This window comes from Gastrolobium bilobum, unplaced genomic scaffold (genome assembly GCF_033153095.1).
Source record: "Gastrolobium bilobum isolate Gb01-03AN ecotype WA unplaced genomic scaffold, APGP_CSIRO_Gbil_v1 utg16824, whole genome shotgun sequence".
NCBI classification, from domain to species: domain Eukaryota; kingdom Viridiplantae; phylum Streptophyta; class Magnoliopsida; order Fabales; family Fabaceae; genus Gastrolobium; species Gastrolobium bilobum.
The window spans coordinates 789,714-805,987 of NW_026899360.1; the positions used below are offsets into that span (position 1 = coordinate 789,714).

The 16,274-nt window shown below is 38.4% G+C and overlaps 2 protein-coding genes across 3 annotated transcripts; one reads left to right on the top strand and one right to left on the bottom strand.

Moving 5' to 3' along the window:
• Positions 1 to 221: 221 nt before the first annotated feature.
• Positions 222 to 629, top strand: LOC133289914 (4-O-methyl-glucuronoyl methylesterase 1-like). The gene has a single exon (XM_061487942.1). It carries the CDS (start codon positions 222 to 224, stop codon positions 627 to 629), a length of 408 nt encoding a protein of 135 aa, XP_061343926.1.
• Positions 630 to 2,445: 1,816 nt separating this feature from the next.
• Positions 2,446 to 8,474, bottom strand: LOC133289947 (uncharacterized). Of its 2 annotated transcripts, XM_061487996.1 has the most exons (8): positions 8,228 to 8,474; positions 7,744 to 7,832; positions 7,563 to 7,638; positions 6,315 to 6,364; positions 5,892 to 6,227; positions 4,719 to 4,757; positions 4,405 to 4,519; positions 2,446 to 2,768 (listed from the first exon to the last, which is right to left on the bottom strand). In XM_061487996.1, exons 1-8 carry the CDS (start codon positions 8,364 to 8,366, stop codon positions 2,719 to 2,721), a joined length of 894 nt encoding a protein of 297 aa, XP_061343980.1. In that variant the 5' UTR covers positions 8,367 to 8,474; the 3' UTR covers positions 2,446 to 2,718. The 2 variants fall into 2 exon arrangements, with proteins under 2 accessions (XP_061343980.1, XP_061343979.1); XM_061487995.1 differs by lacking the exon at positions 2,446 to 2,768 and having other exon boundaries at positions 4,205 to 4,519.
• Positions 8,475 to 16,274: the final 7,800 nt, after the last annotated feature.

Below are 16,274 nucleotides of genomic sequence, written 5' to 3' on the forward strand. Positions count from 1 at the left end.
ATGAGTTAATAATGGATCTTATATTTATTTAAAAAAAAACTGCATGCAAATCGAGCGGTCACAAGATGTAAATTGAATTTGAATTCTGACGCAACATTATAAAATGTTTTTCCATATATAAATCACAAAACGTCGTTGCTCAGTTCTTCTTCAGAACCACACTCTCTCTCTCTCTGCCTTTCTCTTTGTCTTCCTGTGTTCCCTATCTCTTCGGTGCAATCATGGCAATTACGAGTGTCATGCACGTGCTAGCCATGTCCTTGGTTCTAGTGGCAATGTCCGCAGCACAAGCTCCTTCCCCTGCACCGACACTTCCTACCATGCCACCATTCTTCAACGTTAACAATCCTCCACCAGCCTCCTCCCCATTTTCATCACCCCCAAGTGCCGGGAGCCCAAGCTCAAGCTCAAGCCCAAGCCCAACTCTTCCCACATCACCACCTTCATCCTCTGCTCCTCCTCTTGCTTCATCTCCCTCACCGGGGACACCACATACTTCACCGCCACCGTCGATTGGAGAACCACCTTCTCATAATCCGGTGGCCTCAAAGCCAAGCAACGCGTTTGTTCATGGAAGCAGCTTGTTCATGCTAGCACTGTTTGGGGGTGCTGCAATGCTTCTTGTTTAAACTCAGAAAGGGTCTTTGATTCATTCAACTTTACGTAGAAGGAGTCACTGAGATATGTATTTGTGTAGCTTTTTTCCCTTTCCCTTTTAGCAACTCTGGTATTTTATGCTGTTTCTTTTTTTATATTTCGTTGATCATTCTTCTGTGCTTTATTAGTGATTTGTTTGGGTGGGTGACCAAATCTTGCTGGGGTATTTATATCTGTGTGTCATTTGTCACGTTGTAGCATTTTCTAGCTGACTGAATAAGACAGATTTGGTGATTCCTACTTTTGTATTATGCTGCTTCTAACATGTGATTCTAGTTCCTCTGCAAAATGAACCTCAACTGTTGGATCTAGTTTATTCAGGTCTCTCTACAAGACTATGAGTAACTTTTAATTGCCTACCTCTTGGAGGTTCTCTTATTTGTTTGTTATTTCAAGGGCTCGCAGTGTTCATATGATTTTCCCTTAAAAATAAAAAAACTAGCCCTTGTTTGAAGCAAAATAAAAAAAAATTAAAATAAAAAATCTCAGTTAATGACATGACCTACCCAATAATTAGTGTCAGCTGCAACTTCAAACTGTGAAATACATTGATCTGGTATGGTAGTAAGGAGTAACTCCGAATTACACAGAGTCACAATTAATTTAAATAGCATTTTTTTTATTAAAAAAAAAATGATAGTTTTTCAGTTGTCTGCTCGAGTGTCTGTATAGCTAGAAATAATAAGGGATTCGTCTAACCCTACTTATTTCTGTTATAACTGTATAATTTATTGCCTTTGAGAATGGAAGTTGAATATGTTACTTAATGAAAAACTTTCATGCTATGTAACTGCAAGAGGGAAATTTTTTAAATACTACCATTGTATTGAGTTGGGTGCATCTTTTTACTAAAACAGGAAATTTATTTTCCATTTTAATTACTTTTTATTTATTTTCTTTTATTAAGAAGAGAAGTACCAACAACGACGGTGGTACCAAAAGTTTGCTCTTGCAAGAGATAGGAGCGGGCTTAACGGGGTAGGTAAGCATATGATGAACTGCTGCAAGTGGCCTGGTGGAGAAGAGGAATGAGAGAGAGAGAGAGAGAAGTTAGGTGGTATTGCTAGCTGTTAGAATAGGAACATGTGAAAGAATACGTGAAGGTGACCAAGCTTTTGAAGATGGGGGGAGGTGGCACTTTGGAATTTTATGAGTGCGGGAGAAAGGGTTAATGGAGGAACGGAACAACTTGTGGTGGAAAAATAAAAAGAGGATGATATTGGTGGGGCTTTACTGCATTAGAAAGTGATGTCCACATGGTCTCTCCTGGCCTAACAATCTTAAATTAAGAGATAGTACGCTGTGAGGAACACAGTTTGACTACAAACATCCTACTTCCAACACATTAGTATGGTTTGACGGAAATAAATTGAAACAAAATTCATTATATAAAAAAACAAAAATATTCAATGCCTTCCTCTTTATGTAATTAAAAGCTTTTATATAAGGTATTAAATACTTCTCAACTAAAAAATAATTAACTAGTTTTCTTATGCCATTCTTGAGCAACACTGGAAAGGGGCATGTCACAAAAAATAAAATTATAAACAAGCATTTAAATTCTTTCTTGAAAGAGATAAAATTATATCATACATACAGTATGAAACTCATATAGAGCTATATGAAAAGAAGAAAAAAATAAAATAATATAAACTCCACATATTTTTATATATGTGTAAAATATAATTTTATCTCTTACATTAATCCCTTATAACAACAGGCATTACTGTACGCCAAAAGCGAAAAGCTAAAGAATTTATTCATTTATGATCAAAATAAACGGGGAGAATGTTGTACCACACATAATAAAGCATTAGATTCCATCGCAATAACAAAATTATAAAATTTCTGGATGTATCTATATATATACACCCTCTTTGCTTCGCTTGTTAGTTGTCACTTACAAAGGGATCCGTGATCGCTACTAAACAATTCAGTTCAACTGAAATCATTGAGGGAATATTCCACACTCGCACATTAAAAAAACGTAGTTGTCAAAATAATACTTAGGCATAGAAATTCTACATCACGTTGTAAGATTTTTTTTTTTTTCTTTTAGCTCTACTCTTTTTGACTATCATTCTCTCTTTTGGAGTTGGGGACGTTACGCTCTGCAAACACAAATACAGAAGTCGTGTTTTAAGTAAGGCCATATTGGTCCAACAACAAAAAACCTGTTTAATAAGATCTATTTTGTGGGGAAAAAAATTAATTTTTTTTTAAAATCAAATTTAGAAAACATGGTTGAATTATGTTTTTTTTTTTTTGTGTTTTGACTTTTAACTTTCAAAATAATAATAATAATAAATGGAAAAAATATTTGTCATTTTAAATGACATAAAGTTATGTCATTTCAAGAGAGAGAGATACAGACAAAAAAATATTTTTTTATTTAAAATTTAAATTAAAAAAACACCCACTTTCTCTCCCATGATTTTCATTTCTTGTGTCTATCTCTCTCCTAAAATGACATAACTTATACTTTAATATTTCTACAATAAATGTAGATAACTTATCTACATTTAGCTCAAAACGACGTCGTTTTAAATTGAAAATTAAAAAATTATAATGAAAAAGACTATTATAACCCTGAAATACATTATAATCACAAAAATAACATGATTTCCGCCTTAAAACGACGTCGTTTTGAGCTCAATGTAGATAACAAGTTATCTACATTGACTGTAGAAAAAGCGAACCCCATAACTTATGTTATTTAAAATGACAAACATCAAACCAAAAAAAAAAATACACAAAACACTTGTTTCCATAATTATTCTACAAAACAGTTTTAATAACAAAAAAAAATCAGAACACAATCAAATAGACCCTTAATGCCTAGTTGAATATTGTTTTTAAAAATACATTTTTGATTTTCAGAACAAAAAAACTTTTTTGATAAAGCCTGTTTTGTATAAAAAAAATTAAAAATTATAACTATTTTTTTGTATTTAGAATCAAATTTAGAGAATATGACTGAGTTGTTTTTGTTTTGTATTTTGACATTTAAATTCCAAAACAAAAAAAAAACACAGAAAACACATATTTCCATAACTATTATATAAAACAGTTTTAAGAACAAAAAAAAAACCAGAACACAATCAAACCGACCCTAATTTCTAGTTTTCTGCCCTTGGTTGGGACATAGCTCACTTAATTAAATGAAGCTCATACTTGAGCAGCTTTCAGCCAAGACTAAAAGTCTAAAAGAGCCAACCAGAAAATTTAGGCCAGTAGACCAATCAAATTAAATCCCCTGGGCCTTACTCATATTTACCTCCCACTGGGCAAGAGGGAAGAACACAAATAAAAACTTATAATACAACCAAACTTTGGATATACACATGGGGCGCATTCAGGAGGGGATAACCCGTAACCAGATCCTTCTAAATTTTTCTAAATACCTTTTGCTGAACTATTTTTGGGAGTGGATAAAAAATGCTTTCTTGACAATTCCTAAATGCCTGTCATTTAATGCTAATTTGATTTAATACGTCGGGCAAGGTGAGCTAGTATTTATAGTCTCTCCAGTAATTCGTAAGCCATGATGACCTAAAAAACTTAAACAGACTAGCAGAGGCACTGGAAGGAATAACACCCAAAACATGAAGGGGTATCACGGTGACAGGGGGACCCTTTAGCATGCAAGCACTTCAATAAGTTTATTATTATTCTTAACCTACTTTTTTCTTTGTTTTCTTCGGCACTCAAAACAATCAGTACACGGCAACTTATTTCTAATTCTACCTGAAGAACTTGTTTGAAGTTTGCTAGATGGTATTTTCAGGTCCTCCACTAGTATCTGGCGAAGCTTCTCATTTTCCTCCACAAGTTCTTCAATGATTTGCTGGTGCTTCAAAACCTAAATAAAAAATAAATAAATAAATAAATAATAATAATTGAAGTAACTGAACCATTGTAAAGTTTGACAAAAAGCATACGTACCCTAGTTATAAGATTGAGAATCTAATTGTATATACTATATTAAGTGATGTGTTATCAATTATGATTTGACATCTTGGCTACAAAATCAACACCAACTAGACAAAATGGAAAATTACCATCTGAAGTATTTTGTTCTCTGTCTGCAAGCGTCCAGCCTACAATGTATTTTAGAATCAGGATTTCAAGTAATATTTGATTAACTCAAAGGAAAAATTCAAATAAAAAAGGAAAGGAGGGAATAATATAGAGAATGAACATTCTATCACACATTTAGTGCTTGTTTAAAACACCGAAGTAATAACGACTTTCATAGTTTAACCAATAGATGATGCATGCAGGAAGAGTGCATAAGAATTTAAAGTCAAATACTCATCCCTCTCATCTGATAACTACATCTTTCCAGGCTCAACAATTTCAACTAACAGATCTTCTGTTACTCAAGTCTAATCATGTACATAATTTTTCTGAGAGGGAAGGCGGTGTAAAAACAAATACGGTAACAATTGATAGTTACAACAGAAAATAGGAGACAGAGATTCATTATCAATACAGGAGGTTCACATATTGTTTTCAGGATTCCGGGGAATAGTACGGCATTCCCAAACATATTCCAGTGAATGATATAATATTCCCATATTTTGGCCAAAAAACAAAATTGCATGGAGTGAGGAGGGTTTTTCTTTAATTCCCGCTAATAGCATGTAAAAAGACTTCATTACCCAACCCTCATCCCTTATCCTCCACCCTTACTACCACCAACCAAGCAGCACCATCACACCAGCATGCCAGCACTTTTATCACTACTGCCGCCACCCAATAGTTGGCACTCAAGAATATTTTGGGAATTTCATCAAATACTCTCGAGAATATTTTTGGCAATTCAAACACTTTTGGCAACATATCCAAGAATCACATTCCACCCAGGAGCCTTAACTCAAGTGGCACCAAGTCCCTTTGGAGACTATTTGATTCTGGGTTCAAATACCACCAAGGCTGCTTGGCCTTAACTTTAGCCTACCTGCCCCATCTCCACACTATGTCTTGGACCTCCCTTGTAAGCCACACAAAACAAACAAACAAAAAAAGGAAGAGAGAATCACATTCCCAGGAATAAAATTATTCCAATAGGCAAATGCCTCCTATAGACTATATTTCTTCTTTCAAGAAGGCATTTTAAAAAGTTTACCAAAAAATCATTAAGAAATAAATATGAGTTTTAATGAAAGGAAGAAAAAGCATGAAAGAGAAGGCATAACATCTAATTGTCATTTATGAAAATGAGTACATACTGCTTCATCAAGTCCTCCTCCTTCTCCCTTCAATAATGGATTTTGCAGAAAGTTGCTAATAACCTTCTCAGTTCGGCTGCCAGATTCAGAGTCAACTGCAGTGCCTTTTAATGTAGTATTTTCAAAAGCCGAACCAATATGCATAGGCTGAGACCCTGCCAGACCTTGTGATACTTGGTCGGCTGATTTAGTTGCCAACTGCATCATGCTTCCTGTAGACATTTGGTTAGTATTGACCGTGCTTATGGCACTTTGCAAGGATGCTGGAAATGCACCCTGACTAAAGGGCAAACTGGGAGTAAGTCCAAACTTCATCATCATCTTTGTCATTGCTACCTAGAAAATTCAATATTTTAAACATGAGATACATAATAGGCAAGAAATAGAAGACAACATTTTTGAGATGAGAGAAATTTCACATACTATAAGACAAGATTGAATTTGATTCAACACCCCTGGTTTCACAGCAAGGCCTGCCATAACAAATAAATAAAAACTCAGCTATCAACTGAACAATGTGCATAAAACATGGGAAGTCTTTCAAAACTGCAATAATCAAACAGAATCCACCCAAGTCAAGTGACAAAGAGACTATGGCCAGGAACATATAAATGATAACTAAGTCTCATGCAACCTCAGCACTTTAATCTACAGCGTCCTGAGGCTTAGGCATGCTTTGGCAATTCCTAGAATTGTCTTCTGCTTCCACAATTTTATTCTTTAGTATACAATGCATAGGAATGTACAACTTTACAACTTAGTTTGTTTAAAATAACATTTCTCTAGGGCAATGCATAAAATATCATAACTGGACGGCAGTATGCAGCCAGCCACAGCCCTTATTCTTTATGAACTGTAATTTAATTGTAGTCCCGTATAGAGGTGGTTTGAAAGTCAATTTCATGGAATGCATATGATACAGTGATATATGATACAGGACACTTATACAATCAATAAACACTTGAAAGCTCCCTCCAAGAAGCGCTTTCAAGATTTTCTGAGCATACAAAACGTTAAAACATCAAATCGTCTGGTTTCTAAATGAATCATTTTGGCAACTATTCAGAACAAATGATCTACGATTTTTCGGAAGATGTAAAAGTTTAAAAACATTGCCAGACACAACAGATAGACTTATAGTTCAAAAACTCCCTAATCACAGTTACCAGGCAAAGACCAAAACAAAAGAATATTATTGTTCAGAGCGAACACCAACTACAATGTTAGGTTGTTGGATAAGTGTATGGAATATGCCAAGTATGGATATGGTCTGAACTAGTATCGATGGTGTAAGGTTAGAGTGAATGGTTGTATATGGCTTGATAAGTATGGATGAATGCAATGTGACTAAAGTGTCCTTCCTTGGGCACTGTAGACGTATTTATAGCAGCCATCATGAGCGGTTATGGAGGAGGATCATGGGTCTAGAGCAGTTCTCCTAAAGGTGATCGTGGCAATTGCACAGGAGAGTGATGATAGTGCGATCGAACCCACGATCCGGGCTTAAGGGTTGAGTTCTAAGTCGGATACTGGGCCTAAGCCGGATATGGGTTGTCCAAACCATGGAAGGGCCCAAGTTACACAAATCCGGGTTAAACCCGGAACAATTATGAATCAAACAAGAAAAATGGAACTAATGACATGATAATCCAATGTAAAGATATGGCATACCAACTCCAAAACCATGACCAAAACCAACTCCACATCCAATGCCCACTTCAATATTTTTAGCTCCCAACTTCCTCAACTGTATAAAATATGAGAAACAAATACTTCGTTAAAAACAAAAAACAAAAAGTAACACGATAATAAAAGCATACTTTAAATAGCAAGATGATGGATTTTGTCTTACAGAGGTATTGACATGCCTGCTAACGCCAGAAAATGCATCGGTTGCACCTCTGGTGGCACTCATTACTTGATTCAACATAGGTATTGCACCTACATGGAATGAACACGATATAAATATGCATTGGTAAAAAAATTATTCAAAATTCACAAATATATTATCAGTAATATTTCTCAAGTCCTAACGAATATCACCTACATGAAGAAGAATCAATCCTTTATAGGATCAAATTCGGGAAGAAAAAAATGCAAGAAGTAATAAAATGTGAGTATATTATACATGTGAAGGTGCTAAGTGAGTGATTATGTTTTGAGAAAATAAGAGACAAATGAATATGATAAAAGTGTATGGAAATGGGAAAAGCAAATACATGGTTTGTGAAGAGAAGTTTGAGTTTTGGGTTTGAAGAAGCGTCCCAAGTCCATTTCTCTTTGTATCTAATAAATTCACAGAGACATGTAATTGGGAGAAGAAAAAGAGAAAGCACCTAAATTTAAAGGGCGTCCAACGCCGATGCCTACTCCACAGCCGATTCCAAAACCCGTAAACACTTGACCCACCTTCAAAGCAAATGGATTCTCGATTCGAATTGCATTTCCCTCACTGCTAACTTTGTTGCTTTCCATTCCCCCTTACAACCTCTCACTCAATCAGCTAAACCCTAAACCCTAACCATACGAAAATCAAAACCCTCTCTCTCTCTCTCTCTTCTTTCTGAGTTATTTCCCTCCGTCTTCCACTGATACTTGCAGTGGGCGCATCATAGATGTGGATTGTATGCGGACAGTAACAGGTATGTTAAAATCTGTGGTAAACCGATCAAATTTAAATTTAAATATTAAAAGAACTGACTTAATTTCATTTAATTTGATTTAATTAAGGGGATTAATTTTCTCATTTTACTAAATATTCTCATGCTACACACATAATATACGAGTAGATCCAAAAAAAAATGAAAAAACAAAAAAATTAAAATGAGACCCCACCATATAATTGTTTGTGTAGCATAAAAAAAAATTCATTAAAATGAAAAAACTATTTCCCTTTAATTAATTCGGATTCACATGAATTGGTTCGTAACATTTGAGGTGGCCTTAATTTAAATTTTTTATAATTATTAATTTTTTAAAAGTTTATTTAAATATTATTTCAAATAAGGGAATATATTTTCTTATATTGCATGAGATAAAATACTCATCAGCTTTTTTTTGTATATGTACGAAATAATTTAATCTCGTGCAACATGAGAAATTATACTCCCTTCAATTAAATATTCATATATTTTAAAACAATTACTTTTTTGTATAAATTAATTTATATTTTTATTGCAAATTATTTAAACAAGCAAAGGTTAATAAATTAATTTGAACCATATTTGACCATAGGTCACAAAGATCAAGAAAGAGGAGTTTTAATGATTACAAAGCATCAACTAACTCAATATGTTTGCACAACATAGAAGGTTGTGCAACAATTCGCAAATGAAGTTAGAAGGGTAAGGCAACATGTGAAAGTGAAGGGACAACTTCAAAGTGCAAAGTCAACTCTAAGGTCAAATCAAGTGAAGAAACAAACTATAATACTCAAAATATAAAGAGAAAATAAGAATTCTGAAAGCTCAAGCTTACACAATTTGTATTATATTTTCAAAGTTTTAGGAATCTAGAGATTTGAATTTATTGAGCTATAATTCTCAAGGTTGCATATAAAAGGCATAAACTCATACATTGAGTGTCATATATACATGATTCATACATTCATGACTCACACACATGGAACAGAGTTAGATCAATGCTAGAAGCATACATACATGTGTAAAAGTTACAACACATTCTTGAAAAAAGGAGTTTGTTTTGCATTGATTTTCATTGTTTATTGTGAAATAAGTTACAACACAATCCAGCCCTCCTTTTATGTTTTTGTTTAGCCATTCTTTTCTTTACAAACCATACTTGATATCTTGATCAGGTATAGAGCTTATGTCACTTGTTAGCCCGACATGCAAAGATTTGGTCCGGATGGACAAACCCAACTCAAATTAGAGCGGTAGAATCCCTAGTTTATGGATTAGGCGTGATTGATTTGTTTGGAAAACTCGGTTCCCTCAGATCGGCTCGGGGGCCTTTGTGCGGAAGTCAATCAACAAGATCCTGATCTCGGATCTCGGAAATACCTCGGCCTGAACTTCACCAGATCGGGCAGCGCAGTGGAAAAATCAAAACGAAAAACAGGAGAGAAAGAGAGAGAAATGGAACACAACCAGTTTTAACGTGGGAAAACCTTCTTCAATGAAGAAGTAAAAACCCACGGGACCTAGTTCAGATCAAAAATCCACTATGAAAATAATGGTTACAAAATAATCAGAATACACCAATGTGGTGGTTAACTCAACCTCTCCAACAATGGTGATAATTAAACTACCCTAGAGATGTTTCACTCAAACTCTCTTTAGAGATCTCTCAAATGACCTAGCCTCCACCCACAACTAATGAGTATAAATAGAGGAGTGGAAATTAGGGTTAGGGTTTTTAGGAAACCCCTCAATGGGCTTGGGCTTAGCATTGAAGGAGGAAGCCCAACAAATCTCCCCCTCTGACTTCAATGCGTCGGCTTCAGCATCAACCCGGCTCCTTCACAGCAGTCTTCAAATTTTCTTGATGGAACCAGTTTCGTCATCATGTCGGACCAATTTTGGTCAGTGTGCACCTTGACGAGTTCGAGCTCTCCACCTTCCACCACATCCCGGATCCAGTGATACCTCACATCAGTATGCTTAGTGCGGGAGTGATAGGTCGAATTCTTCGCAAGATGGATTGCGCTTTGATTGTCACAACTCAGCTCGTACTTGTCTTGATCATGGCCGAGTTCCATGAGGAACTTCTTCATCCACAACATCACTTTGCTTGCCTCAGTAGCGGGAATGTACTCAGCCTCAGTTGTCGATAGTTCAACACATTTCTGAAGTCTTGATTGCCAAGAGACAGCTCCTCCGGCAAATCTCATCAAATATTCTGTAGTCGACTTCCTCGAGTCGGCATCTCTCCCTAAATCAGAATCCGAGTAGCCTTGCAACTCGGCTTTGCCTTCTTCCAAATCGGAGACATAAGTCGGTCGTACCTCGAAGGTACTTGAAGATCCACTTCACTGCTTCCCAGTGCTCTTTGTCGGGGTTTGACAGATACCGGCTTACCATTCCAACAGCATACGCCAAGTCGGGTCTAGTGCAAACCATTGCATACATCAAGCTTCCGACGGCGGATTGGTACGGGACCTTCATCATCTCATCTTTGTCTTCATCAGATCTCGGACATTGCTTATGGTTCAGCTTTATGTGTCCGGCAAGGGGGGTGCTCACTGTTTTGGCTTTGTCCATGCTGAATCTCTTCAGAATCTTCTCAATATATTTCTCTTGACTCAGCCATAGTAGCTTCTTCTGTCTATCTTGGATGATCTTGATTCCGAGAATCTGCTTTGCAAGGCCGAGGTCCTTCATTGCGAAGGACGAGCTCAACGCCTTTTTCAGGGCGACTATCCTCGATTTGTCTTTCCCTACAATAAGCATGTCGTCAACATATAACAACAAAATCAGAAAATCTCCAGCCTCATACCTCTTCACAAATACGCAGTGGTCGACTTCTGTCTTCTCAAACTTATGATCAGTCATGAATGATTCAAACTTCTTGTACCACTGCCGAGGTGCTTGCTTCAAGCCATAGAGGCTCTTTTTCAACCGACATACCAAGTCTTCTTGGTCTGGAGCTTGGAATCCTTCAGGTTGCTCCATATATATTTCTTCTTCTAAATCACCGTGAAGAAATGCCATCTTCACGTCCATTTGTTCTACCTCGAGGTCCATCGAAGCCGCCATGACTAACACGGTTCGGACCGAGGTCATTTTCACCACAGGAAAAAATCTCCTCAAAGTTTACTCCTTTCTTCTGATTGCAGTCTTTCACTACAATTCGGGCTTTGTATCTCGGCTTTTGCCCGTTCTCTTCATTCTTAATCTTGTAGACCCACTTATTTTTCAAAACTCGTCTTCCTTTAGGAAACTCGGTCAGCTCATAAGTCTGATTCTCATGCAAAGACTTCATCTCGTCTTGCATTGTCTTTTCCCATTCTTCTTTCTCTGAGCTCGTCACAGCCTCATCATAACTCTGAGGCTCGCCACAGCCTCATCATAACTCTGAGGCTCGCCATCTTCAGCTACAACAGTGTATTCATCATATGGGTATCTCGTAGAGGGTCTTCTTTCTCGAGTTGGATATCTCGGCTGTTCTTCGGCTTGAGAACCCGGTTCATCATTCTCATCCTGGATCTCATCATCAACTCGGACCTCAGTGTCTTGGTCATCTTCAGCTTGTTGCTGATCATCATTTTCTTCATTTTCTTGATTTTCTCCCCCTGCTTCAGCTCGGACAGGAGGGATGGGTTCTTCTCGTCTGACAGTAACTCGGACTTTGGGCTTCGAGATGTCGTGAATGTTCTCATGCTCTTGAAAGATCACATCTCGGCTACTCACGATCTTCTTATTGTTGGATCCCAAGGTCGTAACCCGAACTCACATCTCGGCGAACCAAGATAAATGCATTCTTTGGTCTTTGCATCAAGTTTAGCTCTTTCATCTTTAGGGATATGCACGAAAGCTCGGCATCCAAACACCTTCAATTGATTATAGGCCGCTTTCCGACCTGTCCAGACTTCTTCTGAAATTTCTCCTTCAAGTGGCCGTGATGGTGAGAGGTTGATCAAGTCAACAGCTGTTTTGACGGCTTCTCCCCAGAATGATTTCGGCAATCCGGCATTGGATAACATGCTTCGGACCTTCTCTTCAATAGTTTTGTTCATCCGCTCAGCCAGTCCATTCAGATGAGGTGTCTTGGGGGCGTCTTCTCAACTCGGATCCCGGCCGCTCTGCAACATGCATCAAAAGGGCCGCAATACTCACCACCATTATCAGATCAGACCACCTTCAATTTCTTGCTAGTCTCCCTTTCAACCATAGCATGGAATTCTTTAAATGATTGAAGTACCTGGTCTTTAGACTTCGACAAATATACCCACACTTTGCGGGAATGGTATTCAATGAATGAAACAAAGTACTGAGCTCCTCCAAGGGATATTTTCGACATAGAGCAGACATCAGTATGGACGAGGTCAAGAATATACCTGCGTCGTCTAGGTTGATCTAGTCTCACAAAAGAAACCCGGTGCTGCTTTCCAGCTAGGCAGTGCGTGCAACTCTCCAACGCTTGGCCTTTCAACCCGGTCAGTAATCCTTTTTTGTTCAGGATCTAGAGCCCTTTCTCGCTCATGTGGCCGAGGCGCTTGTGCCATAGCTCAAAGCTAGGTTCATTTCAGACAGAATTGGCTTCTCCACCATTGATCTTTCCTTGCATCACGTACAAGGAGCCTTCCTTCTTACCTCGGGCCACGACCAAGTTTCCCTTGGCCAGTTTCCATCTAACACTACCGAAGTAGTTTACTAACCCGGCATCATCAAGTTTGCCTACCGAGATTAGGTTTAAACGCGTGTCAGGAACATGCCTTACATCTTTCAACAGAAGTCGGCATCTGATATCTGTGGTCAGAGTTACATCACCGACACCAACAATCTTGCTGGTCACTTGATTTCCCATCTTCACGACTCCAAAATCACCACCTCGGTAAGAGGAGAAAAAACATTTGTGTGGGGTAACGTGGAAGGAGGCACCAGAGTCAACAATCCAGGTGCAGTCATCATATGCAACATTCAAATAATTATCCTCACCCAGGAGGAATATCTCGGCATCGGGTTGGCAGCCACCGCAGTGGTGCTCTTGTCTTCCCTCTTCTTGGGAATAATCTGATCCGGCTTCACAGAGCCGTTCTTCTCATCATTCTCCAGGGTCCAGCAGTCTGGCTTCTTATGACCTGTCTTTCCACAGTAAAAGCACTTCAACTCATATTTCGGCTTTGATCGACCTCTGGACTTTTCTCGTCTGTCACGACCTCTACCCCTACTTTTGCTTCTACTCCGGGAGTCAGATTTCCCTTTGTTCTCAGTAATGTTGGCCTCAGACGTGCTTGAAACACCTCGTTCTCTTCTCCTGACTTCTTCGATCAGGAGGCTATCTGTCACGACATCCATCTTCAACTTTCCTTCTGGAGCTGAATTACTCAAAGTCACCACCAGAGTATCCCAGCTTTCTGGCAGCAAGCTCAACATGAACAAAGCCTGCATCTCATCATCAATTTTCATCTCAGTTTTTGACAGCTGATTCACATTACCTTTACAGGTGTTGAGGTGTTCAATCATGCTCATGCCGTCTTTGTATTCAAGCTTCACAAGTCGGCGAACCAGGTATGCTTTATTCTTGGGAGTCTTCTTCTGAATCATGGGCTCCAGCTTCGTCCACAACTCATACGCGTTCGTGAATTCAGACACGTGCTCAAAGAGGCTTTTATCAATATATTTCCTGATCGTGGCTACCGCCTTTCGACTCGGGATCTCCCACTCCTTATCAGTTTTTCCTGCTGGTCTCTCATCAAGGATAATGGGCTCATGTAAATCTTTGCAGTAGAGATGATCTTCCATCATCGGTCTCCAATAGGTGAAATTATCTGCGGTCAACTTGAACATGTCTCCATCATTGGTTATGCCACTAGTCTCCATCTCATCTCCCTCAGAACCCGTCGAACTCGGGCTCTGATACCACTGTTGGGAAAACTCGGTTCCCTCAGATCGGCTCAGGGGCCTTTGTACGGAAGTCAATCAACAAGATCCTGATCTCAGATCTCGGCAATACCTCGGCCTGAACTTCACCAGGTCGGGCAGCGCAGCGGAAAAATCAAAACAAAAAACAGGAGAGAGAGAGAGAGAGAGAGAGAGAGAAATGGAACACAACCAGTTTTAACGTGGGAAGACCTTCTTCAATGAAGAAGTAAAAACCCACGGGACCTAGTCCATATCAGAAATCCACTATGAAAATAATGGTTACAAAATAATCAGAATACACCAATGTGGTGGTTAACTCAACCTCTCCAACAATGGTGATAATCAAACTACCCTAGAGATGTTTCACTCAAACTCTCTCTAGAGATCTCTCAAATGACCTAGCCTCCACCCACAACTAATGAGTATATATACAGGAGGTGAAAATTAGGGTTAGCGTTTTTAGGAAACCCCTCAATGGGCTTGGGCTTAGCATTGAAGGAGGAAGCCCAACATGATTTTGGATATATTGGTACAAGTATTAACTTAAGTCTATTCTCAAATGAGAATGGTTCCTTTTTTTGGTAAATAAAAGGCCTCAAAGACCACAAAAATAGCAAAAATAAACAACAAAGCCTAATTACTACTAGCAACAGAACGAGGTCTTCCAATAGCTGTCATATCAACTAACAACAATAGTTGTATACTTGGAGGGGGATCCCACCAGAGCAGATGATCTTCTTGCACTTTGTTTTTTAGCATAAAGTTAGCCAACCAATCAACGCATGAGTTTTCCTCTCTCAAAGTGTGCTGAAAATTCATGCACCAGTCCCTACTCAACCATGTCCATATGCGAGAGATCAAGTGATTCTCACGGACTGCTGCACCTTGTACGGTGAGCACAGTGATAACGCTTGTTAAGTCACTTTCTACAATCATATATTGATAACCCGAATTCCAGGACATCTCAAGCACTCTAAGAACACCATGAAGATTTTTCATTCCGCCACTGTAAGGGGTCAAAGCTACTCCATGAAGATTCTCATTCCGCCACTGCTAGATTTTCCAGCAAGCAACAAAAATATGGAGAGCCACTTAAGCTCAGACCTACCAATACCAGTTTTGTCAAGATTCCACTTTAGCCAATGGTCTAGGTCTCCAAGAAAAAAAAATTAGTTGCTCTGTCCGTGGGTACCATATTGATCCATAGAGGTTTTACTGCATGACAATCCCAAGGAGTGTGAATAATGGTTTCTTTCTCCGCCATACACACTGGATACACATCATCTCCACCTCACCAATGGGTTGTTCTGATTTTGGTGAGGAGTCTTCCATGCATCATTTTCCACATAGTTACCTTGATTTTTTGTGTACCTTTCCACCTCTATAAATCAAGCCAGGAGTTGTTCTTATCCGCTCCTAAGCCAGTTTGCACCAGAAGAACATCATAGATAGATTTCACCGAGAATAGATTGATGCACTCCAAATACCACATCCTCCAGGTGTAAGAACAAGTGTAAGAATGACTCGTAAAATGTCTATGACTTTACACAAGAGCAAGACCTTCAAATTATCAAAGTCCCAGACAATTATAGAAGCTACTATATCACACGCTTTTGCGTCTAGATTGGTACTGGTCAGCCACCTGACGAGTCGCTCTTGCAAGGAGAAGTTGTTAGATAGCCACCTATCTTACCAAAAATTAATTTAGTTCCCATCACCTAGCTCCTAGATAAGACGACCCTCCATGTCCTTCGAAATTCTACACACGTTCTTCCAAAGGTTGGAAGCACCCCCACGAACCATGAAACTGCTATAACTATATATGTTTTATTTATAT